Here is a 20668-nt window from a genome sequence, read left to right on the forward strand (position 1 = left end):
AGAGAAAGGAATAAATTCTTACTTCTTCTTTTCGCACCTGATGAGCATATGGAATCACATAGAGACCCACAATAAGTCAGGAAACATATATATATATATTTCAATACACACATGAAATCATGACAGTTTCAAGAGCAGCAAGAACAGTCTTTGGCTGTATCACAGTTGACCGCAAAATAATCATCTCACAGAAGATGACTAATACTTTTTAATGTGAGATTTGATTGTCATGTTCCATCTACTGCAGGACCTTTAACTCCACATACTCACACAAACACAGAGATGATGTGGAATGATTTTTCCCTGCAGCTGAAGGCCGCCGGGAAGGAGCAGGAAGCTTGTTTGAGACTAGCAGTCTGACATAAAGTGCACCGTAGGTCATCAGGAGCTGGTAAGCAATATCCTGAAGAAAACCATCACACATATTTTTTTGTTTAATTGTTGTAGATTGAAAGTAATACTCAATGGTGATCCATTATAAGAGGCATAAGAAGTACTATACTATTCTAATTAATACTAAGGCAACTTTGATAACAGAATAATAAAGTTGCATAGAATGAGTCAGGATCTATTTTTAATCATATCTTAGGTGAGTTTGAATCACTGCAGGAATGATCGAGGAGTCTTATATTTACCCGATGATGCATAAATTGAGCAAACTGGTTATGCAAATGATGGAAAATTTCTTTTAAATAACCAATAATAAGAGGGAGTCTCTCCACAAACATTCATTTTCCTATACTGACAATTTCTGGGTTGATGATTAGAAAGATTATTGTGCTTCCTGACATGGAAGCATATGATATATAATATATGGGGAACACTTTACAATAAGGTTTCATTAGTTAATATCAGTTAACAACTTTAATTAACATGAACTAACAATGAATTATACTTCTACGGCATTTACTAATACATTATTCAAATCAAAAGTTGTTTTTGTTTATATGAACTAACACGAAATGAACAAACAATGGATTTGTGTTAACTAATATTATTAAAGATTAATAAATACCGTAACAAATGTTCTGCTTATGGATAGTTAATGTTAGTTAATACATTAACTAATGTTAACAAATAAGACCTTATTGTATTCATCACTTTCTATTTTAAAAATAGAAAACATACTGTAATCTTCTGTAAGTAAACAAACTACAATGATCGTTTGATCAATTTCCATTTTTGGCCAAATTTCCTGTCAAACTGGCACTGGTAAGAATATAGTGACGTTGATTTATTATTCATATTAATTATACTTATTTTCACCTGATTTGAGAGAGTGGCATCAGGCATCAAGCTGAAGTGTTTTGTGAGTTTAGAGTCCTCCCTTTGACTGGTTGATGAACTTCTCTCTCGTCCCTCCACCAGCAGGGGGCGCTCTTCATCTGGAACCTCCTCCTCCTCCTGTAATCCATCCTCAGGACCCAGGGTCGCGACCTCAGTCACTAGAACTAGGTGGGACATTTTTTTCTTGAGTTTGTTCTGTAGGGTAAAATGGGAACTTTGTGAGATACAAATGTGTTTTCAAATTCAAATCTTATTTTGTGTCTAAAATGTTTTAATAGTTTTTGTTGTATAATAACCCTGTTCTCTCATAATTCCCTTGTTCCTATCAGAGATAGACTAAACAAACCATAAACTGTTGTTGAAGTACAATAAACTTGGATCTTTAAGTCATTTCTTAAAGTCATCTTGTATAACTTATAAAAAATAGTTGAAAATTGCTCAACTTTTTTTGATGTGTTAAATCTTACAAACTTTTTTTGTTGTATTGATAACTTTCTGTAGGGCCAATAAGCATCAACATAATAATAAATCAAAGAACAAAAGCAAGCCAACCTGTACTTGATCCCTGACAAAACTCATGTCATCAAGTGCTTCCACCAGACAAGTCAGACATGGGGACAAGTCCCAGTATACACAGAAGAGCTGGAGAAAGAAAGAAGGATCAAGCAAAACAGCAGTTAAACAAGTTTGTTCGTTACTTTAAACCTTATCAGTTCCATCACATAGACTACAGAAGGAAATAAACAAGATAAAGATGCAACCCAGGAAGGTTTTCAGTTATCTGATCTAACATTTTTATTTTATCTGATTGAACAACACAGCTTACACTCTCATACCAATAAACAGTTAATGATTAATAATCAATTTCTGAAAATGTTGCTTATAAATTCAAACATTGCAATAACAATGTAATATGCATTTACACAATTTTGGTCAAAACATAATGTAAGTGTTCATTTGAAGTTCATTTTTCTTTCTTTTTTACTTCCAAACAAAAACTAGTGTGGGAAAATCGAGAGCAAAGGATGCTGGTAGTTTTAATATTGTATTTTAAAGGTTTAGTTCATTTATATATTAAAAATCTGTGATCATTTATACACCATCATGTTGTTCCAAACCTGTATGAAATTCTTTGTTTTGTGGAACTCAAAAGAAGATATGTCAAAGAATGCTGGTTTTGGACTTCCAGTGTGTGGAAAAAAGACATACAGGAACAACATGCGGTGAGTAAATGATGAATTTTACTGATGAGAAACCACAAAATTAAAACCGACCATCCTTGTTTTTTGTGAAATATAGCAGTATTTATTTATAAATTCATGCACATTATTATTATTATTATTTTATTACTTTGCGCTTGTAATCTCTAATCAAAATAACTTCCCCTTCCACTCCGCAAAAACTCTTGTCTGGTGATGTGTTTACTGATAATTTGTTTCCAATGATCCAATCAATTACCGATGGACATTATATCTTTTTTTGAGAAGCCATTTCACACGGATATACTGTGTCACAATAAGCAATAAGCAAGGTTACAGCTTCCGTTTAATGCTTTAAATTTACAATTCTGCCCCAAAGCACAAAATGTGTACAAAGTACATTGCACAATCAACACTGCTCCTTTTCTTAGAATAATGCGTGTTTACTATGTATACTGTCTACAAGTCTTGTCAGAATTATCATCAGAATTGTCTTCAAACTTTGACTTTTCAAATTGGCTGACAATAAAAGTTTTATTGTGGAAGGTAAGAGGAACTGATTATCAATTACCTGCAGTTTTCCTCTGCATTTATGCACCCAGTCAGCCACTCCCAACAGCAGCCCGTTCCTGACCATGTGCTCATTAACCCCCACCAAACGCACATCTGTGTTCATGTTGATCTGCAACAGAGACACAAACACCTGTTAAGATGCTTTAAAAAAGAATATAGGTTTATTCTCAAAAATGACTGAATTAGACCTAACAAGAAAGAGATAGTGATGTCATCAGACCCTGATCTGTCATGTGACAGCCCACCTCTTTGTTGCTGTAGTAGAAGATGATTATGATGGCAGCGGTGAGGATTATGGACAGTAGACTGACACACAGACAGAGTACCCAGAAGTCCGCTGTGTTGCCTCCAATGTACATGTGAAGGGTCGAGTACACAGCACACCACAGCACCAGATACAACAACTGCAACAGACACATAACAAGCAAAACAGTATTTCCTTTAAGCACAATTAATTATGGCACAATATTAACTCCATAGAATAACCCTTATTTTTTTTAAAAACGGTGGCGTGTTGTTTTAATTTTAAGAGATTAACTTGCAGATTAACTTTAAGTGTAGTATTTGGCTGTGGTGAAGTGTGTAACTGAAAAGTCTTTTCTTTTTGTTTGTTTGTTTTTCCAGATTACATCCAAAATACTAGTGTTGCCACATCTGATATTAAGGCCCAAGTGGAATATGAGAATAAGCTCTTCAACCTCTCTGGATAATGTGGGGCAAGATATATGCATGATTTGTAAATAAACACTTTAAATATATTGATCAACTCTCAGCCTGTTATTTAAAAAAAAAAGAAGTAAAATCACATTATTTCTTGCATTGCAGTTTGAGACATTCATTGTTGTTTTTTACCTTGATTTTTTTAATTAAGTCTCAATTTCTGGTAGAAATGTAACTTTAGTTGTATTATGTATTGCAGTACTACCGCAGTTTTATTGCAGTATTATTGTAGTATTTTTCATTGCAGTAATACTGCAGTTATATTACAGTATTATTGTAGTATTTTTCATTGCAGTAATACTGCAGTTATATTACAGTATTATTGTAGTATTCTTCATTGCAGTAATACCGCAGTTATATTACAGTATTATTGTAGTATTTTTCATTGCAGTAATACTGCAGTTATATTACAGTATTATTGTAGTATTTTTCATTGCAGTAATACTGCAGTTATATTACAGTATTATTGTAGTATTCTTCATTGCAGTAATACCGCAGTTTTATTGCAGTATTATTGTAGTATTTTTCATTGCAGTAATACTGCAGTTATATTACAGTATTATTGTAGTATTTTTCATTGCAGTAATACTGCAGTTATATTACAGTATTATTGTAGTATTTTTCATTGCAGTAATACTGCAGTTATATTACAGTATTATTGTAGTATTCTTCATTGCAGTAATACTGCAGTTATATTACAGTATTTTTGTAGTATTCTTCATTGAGTGTTCAAGTATACACTTTAGTATTCCCCTGTAGTTAACTTTTATTATGCAGTAAGTACACTGTAAGTACCTGTACTGTAAAATAAAGTGCAACTTAAACTCAAACCCTAGTAAGTACATGTAGTTAATTATTATTACAATACTCAGTACCTAAATGCATAATTATACTATAACACAGGCACCTTAAAATAAAGTGTAACTCACTGTTTTTCTTTTGATTTTGCAGTGAAATATAAAACCGGGCCTGTACTAAACAGGTTCTGTGAGTTTACATATTGTCCTGTTGGCTTTGCTCGGTGGTGGGATGAGTGTGAACTAGTGATTTAGAACTTACTGGTGCCAGGAAGAAATTAAAAAAGTTAGAGTTGAATAGCAGGTATCTTTTGACGGACGGATGGTCCAGCGCTAAATGAAGTGGACCTTCAAAATCTTCTGCTGGAATCTGAAATAGATTTAACATCAAAATACAACATGGAAATAAGTAGATTCATTTAAAAATGTGTATATGATTTGTTTGTGTTTTTTTGTTTTGTTTGCATGCTGGAAATTTACTAGCCTGAAAGCCTTTGGATTCCAAAAGACTCCTGCAGTGTGAAAAGTCAAATGTGGGGGTCAACCAAGAGGAAGTGGACACAGATGCCACACACTGACCTGACAAAAAGACATCCAATGAGGTAAATTAAACAGTTTAAATCTGAAATCCAGTCTTTAATACTCCAGTGTCTCTTTCTGTCAGGGAGAATTTGCACTGGATTTAAGAATTGAAAATAAAAGTTTTGTAAAAGGAGGAAAACATATTTCTAATTCCTGTAAACTTACAGAAGAATCTACAGTATGACATGTTATGAGTCATTAGAGCATTACAACCAATAGTTTAACTTTATTTTTATTGTTCCTTAAATACATTCTGTTGACTATAAGTAATGTTGCACCTACATGTCTACTCACTCTCATTAGAGCGTTAGTAGAGTATTAGTAGACTGGTAGGGTTAGAATAAGTTGACAAGTAGTTGCAAAGTTACTATAGTCAATACAGAATGTTCAAAAGGGACCATCAAAATAAAGTGTTACCCAAGCATCTCACCATCCTGTCCTTGTGGGCAACAAACCATGTGGTAGATATCACACTGCAGTCACACTGTTTGATGATTTCAGTTAGCAGTTTTTTTATTAATACTGAAAGAGGACAGGCAGAGAGAGAGAGACAGGGCAATATGTACCATTCCTCCATGTGGATGTTCTTCTTCGCTCTCCTGCAATGGCTGACTGCCCTGTGGGGGATTCAACATCACTTCTTTCCTCTCCATTACACTGCCGCTCCCTCTCCTCCATGGTGACGGTCACTGTCAGAACCTGCTGGAAAACACATGCACCAAAATATTAACACTTTCTCACTGCAAACAGTCTTAAAAATAAAGGTTCCATAAGGGGGTTTTCAGCGATGCTACAGAATAACCTGCACTTTTGGTTCCTCAAAGAACCATAAAATAACTTGGTGTGAACAACCTTTTAATAGTTAATATTTTTTTTCCACTATAAAGAACATTTTGTGGAATGGAAAGGTTTCATGGATGTTAAAGTTTCCTCATGGAACCATCAATTTTACAATGTATACAAGTAAAATTTGACCAACTATTTCAAATGAGCACTTAAAGCTACACTGTGTGGTTTTTACCCCCACCTAGCGGTGAAAAGGTATATGACCATCCAGTGAATATTACTTTCTGTTCCTCTCAATTGCGATTTTGTTTTAACTCCTACGGTGGCCAATGTAGTCCAAGATTAACATGGCTTCCAGTTCGACCTCGTCCATGAGTGTTAACTCAAACGTAAATGCGAAAGGCGAAGCTTGAATTAACGGGTATGTCCCTCTTTGGCTAATGTACTTTCAAGATGGAGGGGCAACATGGCGACCGCTTACCCGTATGTATTTTCAATGGCATATTATACACTCACGAGAATACTTTATTACTTGTACGAAGTAAATATACATTAATGAGCACATATATTTTTGAAAGAACTAAGTGTTTTTAGCTAAGAATAAACTAAAAGAATTACACAGTGTAGCTTTAAGGAACTCAAAAGTTGCACTCAAAAGTGGAGGCAGATGACTGTGAGTTTAGGGATGGGATTTAAGTGAACTAAATGATTGGAGAAGACCTGATTATGTCCCCAGAGTTAGTCTGTCGTTTTCACTGTAAAGTCCAGCTATGACATTTTGATGAAACAATTGCAGTCAAATTGAACTTATAGACTTGTGCATGGCTGAATTGCTCACAATAAGATCATACACCTGAATCTACTGTTAAGGTGAATATTTATGCGGTGCCGACTTTGTTTCGTGGCCAATGGACATGATATCTTTTTGTTTTTATCACAGTAAAGTAATTAACTCTTAGTATCTGCAGTAATAATAGTGATGCTTGCCTCCACAAGCACCACAACTTAATAATGTTAGTAATGAAGGTCAAGATTATGTGATGTGTAGTAGTTTCATAATTCTAACTAGTTTATGTCATTCAAATGAGATCTTGCACTCAGAAAGGAGATTTAAACTACATAAAAAGCCCAAACATGACAAAGAGCGTGATGACAAACCTTTAGTCAGGCCAGCTTGTTTCAGTCGATGTTTTTAGCACAGTGCACTGCCTGTTTAAGAACAGGAAACTCCAATCTCGCCGTCAACTTCTGTTTTTATAGTTTCATATACAAGAAAGTTAGGAAGATGTTAGGGTTTCTCAACATTAAAGAAAACGGATAGCATTTCTTAACCAGTTTCACAAAATTCTGCATGTCCTTTTAAGTTACTGTAAGTGAATGTAAGAAGTGTCTTTATGCATGCACAATATGCATCAATGTGCATTAAACTTTGCATTCATTACAGCGAGACTGCTTCAGAAAGCTGTAAATGTTTTACCATTGTGACTTAGGGAACACAAATCAAGATTGTTTTACAGCAATTTTAACAAACCTGTAAACACACAACAGCGTTCACAGCTGACTTCACTGTAGCTGACTCCCAAGCTGAAGAAAATGCAAAGACAAACAGAGATTATACACAGAATGATATTACCCTGAAAATGATCTCTCCGTCTCATTCTCACTCACCCTTGCTCCTTATCTAAAACAGCAAACACGTTTTACTGCTGAAGAACAGTGTGCATCTGACATCAAGTCCATGTCTTCATTGTGTCTGCCTCTATTTCTTCTCAGTCATGCCTGCTGTTGCCACAACCTTTGTTCTTTTTATTATTAGGCTCCTCCCACTGTTTTTAACTCATTTATTTAGCTCTTCATATAAATGTATTCTTCTTCCAAATATTTCTATCAGGCTCCTCTTTAACCGCTCTCTTTCTCTTTCACTCTCTGTGAGAGTGTCTTCCTCTTTATGTGAATGCAAAACTTATTTTAAACCCTCCCCCTTGTGCTCTCCCACTATCTCTCTGTTTTCTATCATTTCTTTTTCTCTCAGCTTGTGACTCAGCTCAGTCTGAACACATGACTGCAGGAATGTACACACAATTTCACAGGCCGATGCTGAAATGTGTGCGCTTGTGCTTGAATAAGAGTGAGCCCAGCTAAGGAAATAGAGACATGTGCCATAATGATGTTGTGGTTTTCACATTTACTGCTGCCAAAACTGGTGCTGCTCATTGAGTTTGTAGAAAACAAACAAAACCGGTTTTGAGTCAAAGTTCCATTGGCAATGTTCTCTAGCTGTGGTTTTATATGGTTTTATAAACCTGGTTCAGAACTGTTCTAAATAAGCATATTGTCATATTTTTGTAACACTATATTTTACTTTTGTGACAACATGTGTAAAAATACCACACTGTACCATTAGGGGGGTATTACAATGAAGTTATGTATTTATTTATTAATTCATTTATTTATATTAGCCAGTACTTAAAGGTCAGAAAATAAACTTCCCTGAAATATTTAATGGAGGAAAATGTGTGACAACTTTCCCCAGATCACCTTTCCAATTCATAACTTAATAAAATTGGGGGGAAATCTCTAAAATTAGTAAAAAATTCAAAGAAATTTCAAATTTATCTCAAACATCTTATGTAAATCTAAGTAATGGTTGTGCATGAAAATAAAATTTGGCAGCACACTAATGCCATCAACAGGCTTAGTTAAAAATTGCATCTACGCAAATCAGGTGTACTATGAGTAGGATGTCTATGAGTTAACATCTATGTGTATAATGGTTAATAAATAATTGTTCTATAATATATTAAACGTGCTTCAAATTTGTAGCACAACAAACAATGTACAAGGTTAATATGTTAAAATATAATATTATTCCTATTAGAAATCCTTTATAATTAAATCAAATTGTTGTTTAATAATTATGTAATAATATTTAATATTCTGGGAGACATTGTACGTAATTTTATATAAATTAGCTATTTAAAAGCAACAACAATCCCAAGGACCTCTGAAATCTTACACATAAATAATCAACTGTTTTTGTCATGCTGTTAACACAGATCAAGATATCAGCTACTTTTTATTCAGCATCTTATGCCATTTATTCTATCACGCAAATCATAATTATACAGACAATCACGCAACATCCTACCCCAAGTTTCATCCTGTAATGATCAACGGATGTGGCTGCTGCAGTATGCTACTATGGCTACAAATAAATCATAGCTTTTCAGCTCCAAATGAACCAAACCAAAGCCCGTCTAACGGAGAGCCTTTGGTTGCAGTTCCATTAGAATTCCACTGGAGGTGATCACGGGCGAGTGCAGAATGAATGGGAGTCTATGGAGCTAGACGGCTAAATGTGTCTCTTTCTCCTTCTTGTCGTTGAATCAACATAGATTTATTGTTGATTCCGCAATTTCAATATAGATTATAAGCCAAAAGTCGAGTGAACGAGAACTTTTGTCCTTTCGATTTCTTACAGGTTAGGCCGTTGTTGGCCGGAACACGCTAGCATTCTGCTATTGTGTGACGTCATCACATCTTTGAACGGATTTTTAGACCAAATAAGTGAACTTAAAAATGCAATTTTCAGCTAAGTGTATTATCTTAGCCATTCCCTTTGAATGCAACTTTCAAATTACTTGGCAAAAAATTACATCCTGAGAAAAGGGGATTTCTGGTGTGAAACACAATAGACTCCCATTCATTCTGCACTCGACCGCGAGCGCCCCCGCATGGACAGAGCCAGTCCAGAAACCGGAAGTAACCAGCCAGTGCCAATTCTCTTCAATTAGACATTCTCTGACCAAACACACGTATAGAGTTGAATGATCTAATGTAATCAAATAAAATGCTCATGGTCCTATTCCTTATGTAAATAGGTCTGGCGTGTGATTCTGACGTCTGACAGTGGAAGGAGTGTTGCCAAGTCAGGTGTTTCAACGCTGAATTCTGCTACACATTTGTCGCGGGTTGAAGCGATTTTTATTGGTTTTAATATGCAGACCTGGCAACCCTGGGGCCAGTCACATGACTGTATGGTTGAGGATGTGAGTGCTGAGGAGTGAGTAGTCTGTTGTTGTCATGTGTCGATACTTCAGGATTCACAAGCGTTATTAAAATACATAAATAGCATATTTAAGAAAGTATCTCTTTGTGTACTATCTGCTCTTGTCGCTGCCTTAATCGTTTCAATGGATTTTATTCGACAATTTGGGATTGTTCTTGGGATAGCAATGCTTTCCTGTGTCAAGTCTCAGGTAAATACAGGAACGTTACATGACGACTGTCACATGATTGTGTCCTGTTCTGTATACTCTGTTCCTTTGTTAGAGTATAACATTAATATGCTGACTTAAGTATAATTGTAGATTTATCTTGCAGTGGTGCATGACTGTAAGCACTGTGAATGTCACTAAGAGAACATTTGTTGTTTTTTTAATTGCACTGTCCTGTTGTGCTAGGCAAGAGAAACATAATTATATTTACATTTTTCATACAGATCTAGTAAATCTTTCCTTTATTTTTGCATCTTAATCCCAGTCAAAATCTATGTAAATATCCCAAAACAGTCAGCCAGTATGTACATCTACTCATTTTACCAAATTAACCAAGTTTATTTGTTGCATACACATCTTCACAGAGATACTGTGAAAAAACTAGTAAAGTAGTTCCTTTTTAGGGGCTGTTAATCTTCTAGACATAATAGTTACTGAAAAGACCTTCATAAACATATTGGTTTGTCATGTGATTGTCAGGTGAAAAATTTTTTATCTGATTTCTTCATCCCTTTGTTTTATATGTGTAATTCTACATGCTTCCCACAGATTGACCCACTGATATATGACGAGCAGTTGCTATGGGTCAGCGGTGGAGCCGGTCAGGTCAACACTTACAGGATCCCTCTGCTAACTTTCACAGTACATGGAAGTCTGCTGGTGTTCACTGAGGCCAGGAAAATGTCTTCCAGTGACATCGGGGCGAAGTTCATCGCACTGAGACGCTCCACAGACAGAGGTGGATCATCCACTTTCCGAAATGCTTTATTAATTGAGTGATAAATGACTATTACTTAAGATAGAATTGAATTCCAATCACTTTCTTGTATTTCTCAGGTGCCACCTGGTCTCCCACCTCATTCATTGTGAACGATGGTTCACTAGCAGATGGGCTGAGTCTTGGTTCTGTGGTTGTGGATGAGGAAACTGGTGCTGTGATCCTCATCTATGCTCTGTGTTTTCACCGTTACCAGTGCAACCCCTCCAGCACCATGATGGTGCAGAGCCTGGATGACGGGTTTACTTGGAGCTCCCCGCGAAACTTGTCCATTGAGCTGGGGGTGAAGAGCTTTGCACCAGGGCCTGGCTTTGGAATACAGGTGTGGTTAGCACTGTCTGCTTTCTGTTCCTCCTTCAAACGAAAACATAACTTTAACACTTCCTTTTGTTTATGATGTTGTTATGACTTCTCAGGTTATATAAAAATATATGTTATTGTGTATGTGTTTAAGCATTGGTTTTTAGAGGAGAACGAATAATCTCAAGTGACCTTTTTTCCTGTATTTTTTTTTCTGCTCAAGAGCAGTTTATATGCTTTTAGTTCATCATATGCCTGTGTTCACAGAAACGTTATCCACCCAACAAGGGGCGTTTGGTGGTGTGTGGCCACGGTTCCATTGCTGGTGATGGGGTCTTCTGTATCCTGAGTGATGATCATGGTAAATCCTGGAGAAATGGAGCTGCTCTGAAGAGCATCCCTTACAATCAGCCTAAACAAGAACTGGACTTCAACCCAGATGAGTGTCAGGTAATAGTACACTATTTTATCTAAATACACTGTATAAATATATATTATGATAATTAGAGTATTTAATTGAATCCGACCATTTGAATGTTGTTGAGACATTTCTTCGCTAGCATGATAAGAAATGGAGAATGTCAGACTTTCTGCTTTTAAATGACTCTTTTTGAGCCATCGAAGCTCTAAAAGTCAGTGGTTTTTAAGCTTTTTGACTCCAAGGCCTCCCATTGTCCACAAAAATATAAAAATATATTTTCAACAAAACTTTTCCAGTTGTTTGTGATTTACTGATTTGGTTTTAGCATAAGGATTTAAAACATATACATATATATATGTATATATATATATATGTACTTGTAATTTCTACCCCATTAAATATTTAGAGCTTGGCATAACTTGAAAAATGTATATTCATTATGCCCATGGATTTTATGATTTTATTCCATGTTTTTTAAGATGGTTGTTGAGGGAGGTAAATTACAGAAATATCTTGATTAGCATATTATAATGCTCATTTTTGTCACCTTAAAGGTGCTAAATGTAACTTTTCTTCTAAAATGAATATTTTTTTAATGCCTGTGTGTGAATAGGTTGTAATCACACATTACAATGATCCACTTGTTGGGTTTTGCTATTACCCCTGAAGGCCAGTATTCCTATTTCTATGTGAAGTCTCCGGGTCGGATTTTCTGCGAAAGCCATCGGATGTGACGTGCATGCGTGCTCCCGAGCCTCGCTCCTTTTTATATCACAAAGTATTACAAAGGACACTAAAATAATGCAAAAAAAAAGAGAAAAGAAACAGAAAATACAAAAAAAAAAAAACACCCTAATGTACTGATCAAAAAAATAAAACTGTTGAAATGGGTGATATAATGCCCTTTTCACAAGATGTAAAATAAATATCTGATGTCCCCAGAGTGTGTGTGTGTGTGAAGTTTTAGCTCAAAATACCCCACAGATATTTTTATATAGCATGTTAAAGTTGTCAATTTCTGAGGGTTAGCAAAAACGCACCGTTTTGTGTCTGGCCCTTTAAATGCAAATGAGATGCAGCTTATTTTTTCTGTAAAACTTACACACATTTTTTACAGTGTAGGCTTGATATTAAACAGCTGTACTACGTTTGACTTGACACATTACGTCTGTCTTAACAGCCAGTGGAACTAGAGGACGGAAGCATAGTCATCAATGTGCGCAACCAGAACAACTACCACTGCCGCTGTCGAATAATAGTGCGGAGTTTGGACGGAGGCGAGTCTCTGCCTGTGGAGGAGCTGGTATTTGACAAAACGCTGATTGACCCTGTCGTTGCAGCCGGTGCCCTGCAGAAACAGGGAGTGATGTACTTCACCAACCCTTCCAACTCTCAGCACAGTGAGGAAGAGCAGTTCACAAAGTCTTACTTAGAAATATCAAAATTAAATCTTTATCAATTTTTTATCTTTTATTTTTTTTTGCACAGGGGTCAATCTAACTCTTCGCTGGTCTTTCACTGGTGGGAAGTCATGGGAAAAGGAGGCAGTCCAGATCTGGGCGGGGCCAAGCGGTTATTCGACTATGACGTCATTTAAGGGAGATTCTCCTGAGGACAACAAATACATCTTTGTTGTTTATGAAAAGGGCCATAAAGATTACTTTGAGACCATCTCTTTTGCCAAAATTCATCTATATGGAGGAAAGTAGTATACAGGAGAAGAAAGAAAATGGATATTTAGGGACTTTTAAAAAGGACTTTTTTGAGCCTAATGCACAATAATTTTTACATTTCTCTACATCACATTTGGGATTCTGGCTGATTCTGGCAGATTCACTGTGTTGATATGAATTCCACTCCAGAAAGAATCATCCTGCTTCATTTTATTATGATGATACATACATTACAATGATGTATTTTTATTTTAAAGATTTGTTTTAAATGGGGTTTACAATAATGTGACTGGAGTGACTCTTATGAAGCTACAGCAATCTTAAAATGGTTGTTTTCTGTTCAACAGTGATTGATTTCCAAGTCTTGAAATAATGTTTTAAAGGTACACTGTGTAACTTTTTTTGATCAAAATTCATATGCAAACTGTGTTTTTGTCTCATCCTGTATCACTGCAGTACTCCTACAATAAGGGATTCAATTCTGAGCTTTTTAGACCAGGCGACACAACAACAGACAAATAGCCCAGTACCTGCGTGACTCATCATACACATAAACAGAGAGAAGTAGCTCTGGCTACAATGTTGTTCAACAAGGTGCATGGAGTTTTGTTTATTAACCTGCTAGAGTGCCAAATGTTACATAGTGTACCTTTAAATACTGAAAAATGTGATTTGATCTTAATTACAAAATCAAACTGTTTCTCCAGTCCCTGGTTTTGCTTACATTGATAAGGGTTTGAGACTGATATAGCCTAGAAACCTCTAGGCAAGTGTGCTTTTTCTCCACATAAACAGCTGTGAAGTCAGAAAACCCATTTTGTATTTAACTATGTAATTGATTTTCTTACGGTTATATGGTTTTGTTTACCTAGTCTGGCCCTCTTGTGGCCCCAGATAATGTATTTTTAAATAACAGCCATTTATTTGGGTAAGATCCTAATGTAAGCAAGTATTACACGTTGAAAGTCACCCAAAAAGCTTTTGCTGTTTTACATTTTGATATTACCACATTTGACTTTTCCACTTGATTTACTGGATTGCACAGGGACATCTTTCATTGTTCAATAAATTTTCTATTTTGATACAGCAACTGATTGTTTAATTTTAATTCTCATCATTTAAAACACTTAATAATATAGCTTTGCCTGCCATTATGTTTTAAGATAGCAACATTTCCACCTTGAAATCATTCAGATGATCGCTAGAATGTTCTCAATTTCAACACAAATGTACCATTAATTATATGGTACCTTGCTTTTTTTTTAGCATCCTGCATTTTTTTCTAAACAGAACTCAAATGGGTCTGAGATTTGGGTAACAGAGATGAAACCATGCTGATGGCCTGGGTCTGTGGTGGAGTAGTGAGTTTGATGTGTACCGTAATTAAACTTGTGGTTCTGTGGGGTGCGGACTGGATTGATTCCATTCCTGGAGCTTCCGAACAAATGGGTTTTTGGGGTGCGGACTGATGAGGCGGTGAATCCGAGGTTACCCGGGGGGAAAATCGGATCCATTGTAGACGTCCAATAGATTTCTTAGGCGACCTGAAAGAACACGGACAATCTCAGAGTAAATCTGGGTGTTGTGAAAAATTTTATGTTTTGCAATATGAGAAGTTAATCTAGGCTATGTATCATGTTTTTACTCTAATTTCTTTTATAACTGCTTTTATTTTGTGGTTATTTTAATTCCTTTCTGCACAGCACTTTGAATTGCCACAGTGAATGAACACAACACAACAAAATAGCAGTAAAAAGCATATGCCCATATTAACTGTCTCAGCCATGGTGTCATAATAATTTCCTTAATCTTAACCTTAGCTAATACAGGTCCAATGTTTACTTGTGTAGGCCTATCAAAATGCATAATAAGATTATAAATTGTTAAATTTGCTACTAGGCATATTAGTAGGCCGGACTATCTGATGGTGTCCAAGCTAGTTAGTCAAGTGAGGACTGCTTCACTGATTTTAAATGTCATGTCTGTCAGCAAAGTAAACCGGTCTGTTTTCATATCTTTTAAGTCATCGGGCTGACTGACTCGTAGTAGGCTATGCTACGCGCGCTTGTAATTTAGGGGATAAATAGCCTAACCCTGATGATAAAATATTACAGAATAGTGCACATTGACAACAGTTGCCGTCATGACTCTTTTGCGGATTTTTCTACTGACGGTACTGTGTTCATTTGCGCGAAATGAAAAGGTAAGTCTACTATTTTGTTTACTCATAACTATGACGATTATTAATGACAAAACATCACGCTTCGCGAACAAACATTTCAATATCCAAAATACCAAAACACTTGTAGCTACTAATCTGGCAATTGTGGCAGTGTTGTAACAGAAGTTTGTGATCTATATGGAAAACTAAATCTTTGTTGCGAAAGTCCACGTCCGAGTTGCGAAAAAGATTTGCGAGTTATAAACTCGGGATTTCGAGAAAAAAATGTGAGAAAAAAGGTAAGTAGGCTATATGTACGAATTTATTTATTGTATTTATTTTATTTAACCCTGTTGGAAAAAAAAATCTTCTTCTTTGTCATAAATTAAACATTTGTGAATTCTGATGTTCAATGATCTGAATATTTTCCTGAGCAAAAATGGTAAAGGTTATATAGCTTATATAAGTCAAAAGTCATTGCCTTCACAGAACCTGTCTTTCAACAGTAAGCTTCACTGATAAATGTACACTGGCCGTAAAAAGTGCCACAATAGCCTTACCTTTTTCCTTTTGTGTTTTTTCTTTTCACATGAGCAGATCAATCCTGCTGTCGCTGATGAGCAGCTGCTCTGGGTCGGTGGTCAAACTGGAGAAGTCCACACCTACAGGATTCCCCTGCTTACATTCACTTCTCAGGGGAGTCTGCTGGCTTTTGCAGAGGCCCGGAAAATGTCCTTCAAAGACATCGGAGCCAAGTTCATAGCTTTAAGACGGTCCACAGACAAAGGTGTGTCACATTGAGTTCACAGTTCAGATCCAGTTTAGTAACTCACTTGATGATCTGAACCAAAAGACATTCAAGATCCTGTTTTTCATTCTTCCTTTCTTCTCAAACTATTACTTTCTAATGACACTTTCTCAGGTGCCACTTGGTCTCCAACCTCATTCATAGTGGACGATGGTTCTCTAGCAGATGGGCTGAACTTAGGTTCGGTAGTTGTGGATGAGGAAACTGGTGCTGTAATACTCATCTACTCATTGTGCTTCCACCGTCACCATTGCAACCCCTCCAGCACCATGATGGTGCAGAGCCTGGATGACGGATTCACCTGGAGCGCCCCACGAAACCTCAACCCTCAACTGGGGCTCAATAGTTTTGCTCCTGGACCTGGCTTCGGTATACAGGTGTTCACTTAGATGTTCACTCATGGTTCTACACTTACACCTCCCATAGTCTCACATTTTAGCCATGTTTTGACTACCGGCATCATATTTTAGCTGACTACTGGCATTTTAAGATGTGGTTGTCATTAAAATTTCATGTTACTGCGAAAAATTTCCCCATGCAGATTTCGCATCAGGTTTAAGATGGTCATTCAAATTCATCATGTTGACCAACAGAAAGCTGCTTGGCTTGAAAGTGACCTCATATAAACTTCGCTAATATGACCTTTAGGGCCTTCACACTTCACCGACAGACACTGACTAATGCGGACAATCACCAGATTAGGTCACTTTTCAGACATTCCATGATCCAACAAAGATTGATTGAACATGTTCAGTCGATGAAAACAAGCCTTGAATAACGTCAGCAGCTGATCTGACAAAACCAAATTAAGTGTCTGTTGCCATTGTTTGGCCTCTGTCAGTGCAGTATGAATTGGCCTTTAGTCAGATAAGTTCTCACTGCGTCCTAATCAAATACTTAGTTACCAACAAGATACCAACAAGAGTAATTTGACTAAATACATAGAATAAAAAAAAACTGTAGGCAAAAAGTACCCTGACCGACTACTTGAGATTCTAAAGTATGTAAATAGTTTAATATCTTTAATATCTGATAAGGCCACAGGAGGAGATTTGTGAATGGGAGTTAAGCAACATTACTGACGCCCTTGAAGTCCCATGACAGTGGCAACAGGGTGTATACTGTATATAGAATAAGATTTTTTTTCTCTTACCATATTTTGTTAATGGTGCCAACAGAAACATCATCCACCTGCTATTGGGCGCCTGGTGGTGTGTGGCCACGGCAGCATCGCTGGAGACGGAGTGTTTTGTATCCTGAGTGATGATCATGGAAACACATGGAGATACGGAGCTGAACTGAAGAGTATTCCATACAACCAGCCCAAGAACGACCTCGACTTTGACCCAGATGAGTGTCAGGTATGAAGAACTTGTAAGCTATGCACTTACAAACTACACACAAACATTTGAGAATCAGAAGAATTTGGAAAATCTTCAAACTTCTGTCTTGTGTTTCATCAAAGCCAGTGGAGCTGGACGACGGCAGCATCGTGATCAATGTGCGTAACAATAAAAACTATCACTGCCGTTGTCGTATGGTTGCACGCAGTCTGGATGGAGGGGAGTCTCTGCCGGTGGAGGAACTGGTGTTTGATCACACACTGGAAGATCCTGCTGTTGCAGCTGGAGCTTTAGAGAAGGACGGAGTGCTCTACTTTACCAACCCAGCCAACTCTAAAAGCAGTGAGTATGAGGATATCAGAAATTAAAGGAATAGTTCATCAAAAAAATGTAAATGTCCTGATTATTTTCACACTGCAGAGCAATCCAAGATGTATATGTCTTTCTTTCCTCATCCGCAGCGAAATTAAGGTTTTGGAGGAAACATTCTAGCATTTCTTTCCATCTATAGCAAGTGAATATTGTTCAATGTAGACCAAAATTGAACCATCCATGACTTGGTAGAGTTTGGAATTGGCAGAAATGGACAATCTTTTTGTTCATTTGTCTATTAGGCACAACTTTTGGCTGATAGTGATGATCTCATAATTGCTGAATCAGACAATATATCACTACATATTTACATGGATTCTATAATATTTCTCTCTATCGTTTTGCCTTCTGGCTCTGTTTTGATGTCTGTGTTTTGTGTATGCCATAAGAGAGAAGCATATATGGTGGTGTATTATGCTTGTAAAAAATGTGTTGGTTTAACTTAAAAAAGTAAGTAACCGTAAAATTTTAAGTTGATTGAACTAGAAAAAGTGAGTTAATACAATGAAGGAGAATGATTTAATCATCAGAAACTCAAAATGATAAGTTATCTGAACTAAATAAATTATTTAAGTTGACTTTTTTAAATAATTTAAATTTTTAACTTTTTTAAATAATTTTAAATAAGTTTTAAATTATTTAAAAAAGTAAGCAGCCTTAACATTTTAAGTTGATTGAACTAGAAAAAGTGAGTTAATACAATGAAGGAGAATGATTTAATCATCAGAAACTCAAAATGATAAGTTATCTGAACTAAATAAATTATTTAAGTTGATTTGACAAAAGAAAAAAGGTTGTGATGATAACAAATCTTGAAAATATTTTTTTACAGTGATTGTTGTTTTCTCTAGGGGTGAACCTGACTCTTCGCTGGTCTCTGAATCACGGTAAATCATGGGTGAAAGATTCTCTGAAGATCTGGGCTGGGCCAAGTGGATACTCCTGTATGACATCACTTAAAGGCAAGGAAACTGAGGATCAGAAATACATCTATGTCATCTTTGAGAAAGGACAGAAAGACTATTTTGAGTCTGTCTCCTTAGTGAAAATTGACTTGTACAGTGTCAGTGACCAATGAAGAAAGGCATTGATGGGCTAATTTTTTCGTATCTAAATAAATGCTGATTTTAATAAAACTAAAATCACTGTCATTTGCCTCTACTCACCTGTCATATCCTGACTGTTTTTTTATCTGTCTTTTAGATTGATTGAATCAGGCACAATTCAGAATTGAATTGAGAATGACTTCTGAATTCCAATTCAATTTTGAATTTGAATTGAATTTGAATTGATGTCAAAAACAGGATGTAGAATTACATTTCGAATTTGAATTAAAGGAAGCAGATAAAAATTCGAAGAAATTCATATAGATATTTTAAGTGTAATGTTTTCCCCCAGCTCTAGTCACAGAACAAATATTGTAATTAAGTGGAACATGATGGGACATGACTCCATTTCCTAGAATTAATTTAATAAATCTTTAGGGGGAAAAAATGTTTTTGAGGCGGACAGAATACTTTTAAATACTTCCACACATGCCAGCATGACAAAACTTGGTGTATTTACTAGTTGCCATTTCAACAATATATAGAGAAAAAAATGCGGCAAAATTCTGAAGTCTTTGTAAGATATCACTGAACATTTATTTTTACATGTACATGTACAACATTAACATGTATTTTTCATCAAATAAATGTAGCCGTGCTGGGCATAATAGATTTCTTTCAGAACATTTGAATTATTCCAAACTTGACTGGTAGTGTAGTACATAGCCTATATATTCCTTTTCTTTTTAGTGGATTTTGTCTTAGCACTTAGCAATAGCACTTAATAACTGTGGTTTAAAATAATGACTAAAAAATGCATAGCAGAGTTTCTTTTGTACAATGTACAAAGCAGACATTGTACAATGCACATCTGGAAAATATGATGACAGCCACAAATCAATTTAAACTGCAGATGCTCAGAGATACAGGGCAGTTACATAATCTACCATTGATCTTGTGTCATGACATTGTCTTGTGATATGGACTTAGAAATTAGTTAAATGAACTATAAATTATATGAGATAGCTACTGTATGGACCATAGCATCAGAATGTGATCTGTAAACAAATGTTTCTCACACTTGCAATTGTGCGAAGACTGCAAAAGAAGCAAAAAAGACTGGTTGGTAGGTTTTCTTGTTATTCAGCGGATGCTTGAGTATGACCCACCTGGAATGTTTGATGTTTTTGGTGGATTAGTGTTGGTTTTTCTGAAATCACTAATAAAGCACTGGATCTCAATGTCAAATCAAAAGTGGATTTTGTTGTGACTAGGACATAAGCACTGGCTTAAATGGCTTTTTGTTCAAATATTTAAATGAATACCAAATCAGTGTTTCATACCATTTGTTTGAGTCACACAGCAAACAAGTAAACACTTCGCTTTTATTGGTGTGTTTAGACATCACATTATGCATCATCACCTGTTATTACAATGCAAGCACTGTTATAGGCTACTCAAACTTACACATTTAACATTTGCATTTCTACAATATTATTCAAAGGTTTGGGCCCAGTAATACTTTTTGTAAAGAAATTTATTCTT

General features: G+C 36.0%; 3 protein-coding genes across 5 annotated transcripts; 2 read left to right on the forward strand and 1 right to left on the reverse strand.

Moving 5' to 3' along the window:
* Nucleotides 1-76: 76 nt before the first annotated feature.
* On the reverse strand, nt 77-9117 carry tmem268 (transmembrane protein 268). Of its 3 annotated transcripts, none has more exons than XM_089123383.1 (11): nt 9093-9117; nt 7476-7528; nt 7103-7192; nt 5725-5860; nt 5061-5155; nt 4839-4946; nt 3305-3463; nt 3058-3168; nt 1840-1929; nt 1267-1482; nt 77-403 (listed from the first exon to the last, which is right to left on the reverse strand). In XM_089123383.1, exons 4-11 carry the CDS (start codon nt 5834-5836, stop codon nt 239-241), a joined length of 1056 nt encoding a protein of 351 aa, XP_088979509.1. In that variant the 5' UTR covers nt 5837-5860; nt 7103-7192; nt 7476-7528; nt 9093-9117; the 3' UTR covers nt 77-238. The 3 variants fall into 3 exon arrangements, with proteins under 3 accessions (XP_088979509.1, XP_039537017.1, XP_039537016.1); XM_039681083.2 differs by lacking the exon at nt 9093-9117 and adding an exon at nt 7613-7881 and having other exon boundaries at nt 5725-5857; XM_039681082.2 differs by lacking the exon at nt 9093-9117 and adding an exon at nt 7613-7881.
* Nucleotides 9118-9964: 847 nt separating this feature from the next.
* neu1 (neuraminidase 1) lies at nt 9965-14483 on the forward strand. The gene is made up of 6 exons (XM_039681021.2): nt 9965-10203; nt 10771-10960; nt 11059-11321; nt 11567-11749; nt 12901-13120; nt 13209-14483. The coding sequence occupies exons 1-6, from the start codon at nt 10138-10140 to the stop codon at nt 13427-13429; spliced, it is 1143 nt and encodes a 380-aa protein (XP_039536955.2). The 5' UTR covers nt 9965-10137; the 3' UTR covers nt 13430-14483.
* An 879-nt stretch (nt 14484-15362) lies between these two features.
* On the forward strand, nt 15363-20350 carry LOC120485071 (sialidase-1). Its single transcript, XM_039680596.2, has 6 exons — nt 15363-15596; nt 16152-16341; nt 16477-16739; nt 17541-17723; nt 17828-18047; nt 18929-20350. Exons 1-6 carry the CDS (start codon nt 15537-15539, stop codon nt 19153-19155), a joined length of 1143 nt encoding a protein of 380 aa, XP_039536530.2. The 5' UTR covers nt 15363-15536; the 3' UTR covers nt 19156-20350.
* The last annotated feature ends 318 nt before the right edge of the window (nt 20351-20668 follow it).

The sequence above is a fragment of the Pimephales promelas genome, chromosome 18, assembly GCF_988280905.1.
Source record: "Pimephales promelas chromosome 18, fPimPro1.hap1.1, whole genome shotgun sequence".
Taxonomy (NCBI): domain Eukaryota; kingdom Metazoa; phylum Chordata; class Actinopteri; order Cypriniformes; family Leuciscidae; genus Pimephales; species Pimephales promelas.

Coding starts and splice junctions, on each gene's coding strand:
- tmem268 (XM_089123383.1), bottom strand. CDS start 5,836: ATGGAGGAGAGGGAGCGGCAGTGTAATGGAGAGGAAAGAAGTGATGTT. Junction 4,947..5,060: donor TGGAATCCAAAGGCTTTCAG/GCTAGTAAATTT, acceptor AATCTATTTCAG/ATTCCAGCAGAAGATTTTGA. Junction 3,464..4,838: donor TTAATTTCTTCCTGGCACCA/GTAAGTTCTAAA, acceptor TGTCTGTTGCAG/TTGTTGTATCTGGTGCTGTG.
- neu1 (XM_039681021.2), top strand. CDS start 10,138: ATGGATTTTATTCGACAATTTGGGATTGTTCTTGGGATAGCAATGCTT. Junction 10,961..11,058: donor GAGACGCTCCACAGACAGAG/GTGGATCATCCA, acceptor TGTATTTCTCAG/GTGCCACCTGGTCTCCCACC. Junction 11,750..12,900: donor TCAACCCAGATGAGTGTCAG/GTAATAGTACAC, acceptor CTGTCTTAACAG/CCAGTGGAACTAGAGGACGG.
- LOC120485071 (XM_039680596.2), top strand. CDS start 15,537: ATGACTCTTTTGCGGATTTTTCTACTGACGGTACTGTGTTCATTTGCG. Junction 15,597..16,151: donor CATTTGCGCGAAATGAAAAG/GTAAGTCTACTA, acceptor TCACATGAGCAG/ATCAATCCTGCTGTCGCTGA. Junction 17,724..17,827: donor TTGACCCAGATGAGTGTCAG/GTATGAAGAACT, acceptor GTTTCATCAAAG/CCAGTGGAGCTGGACGACGG.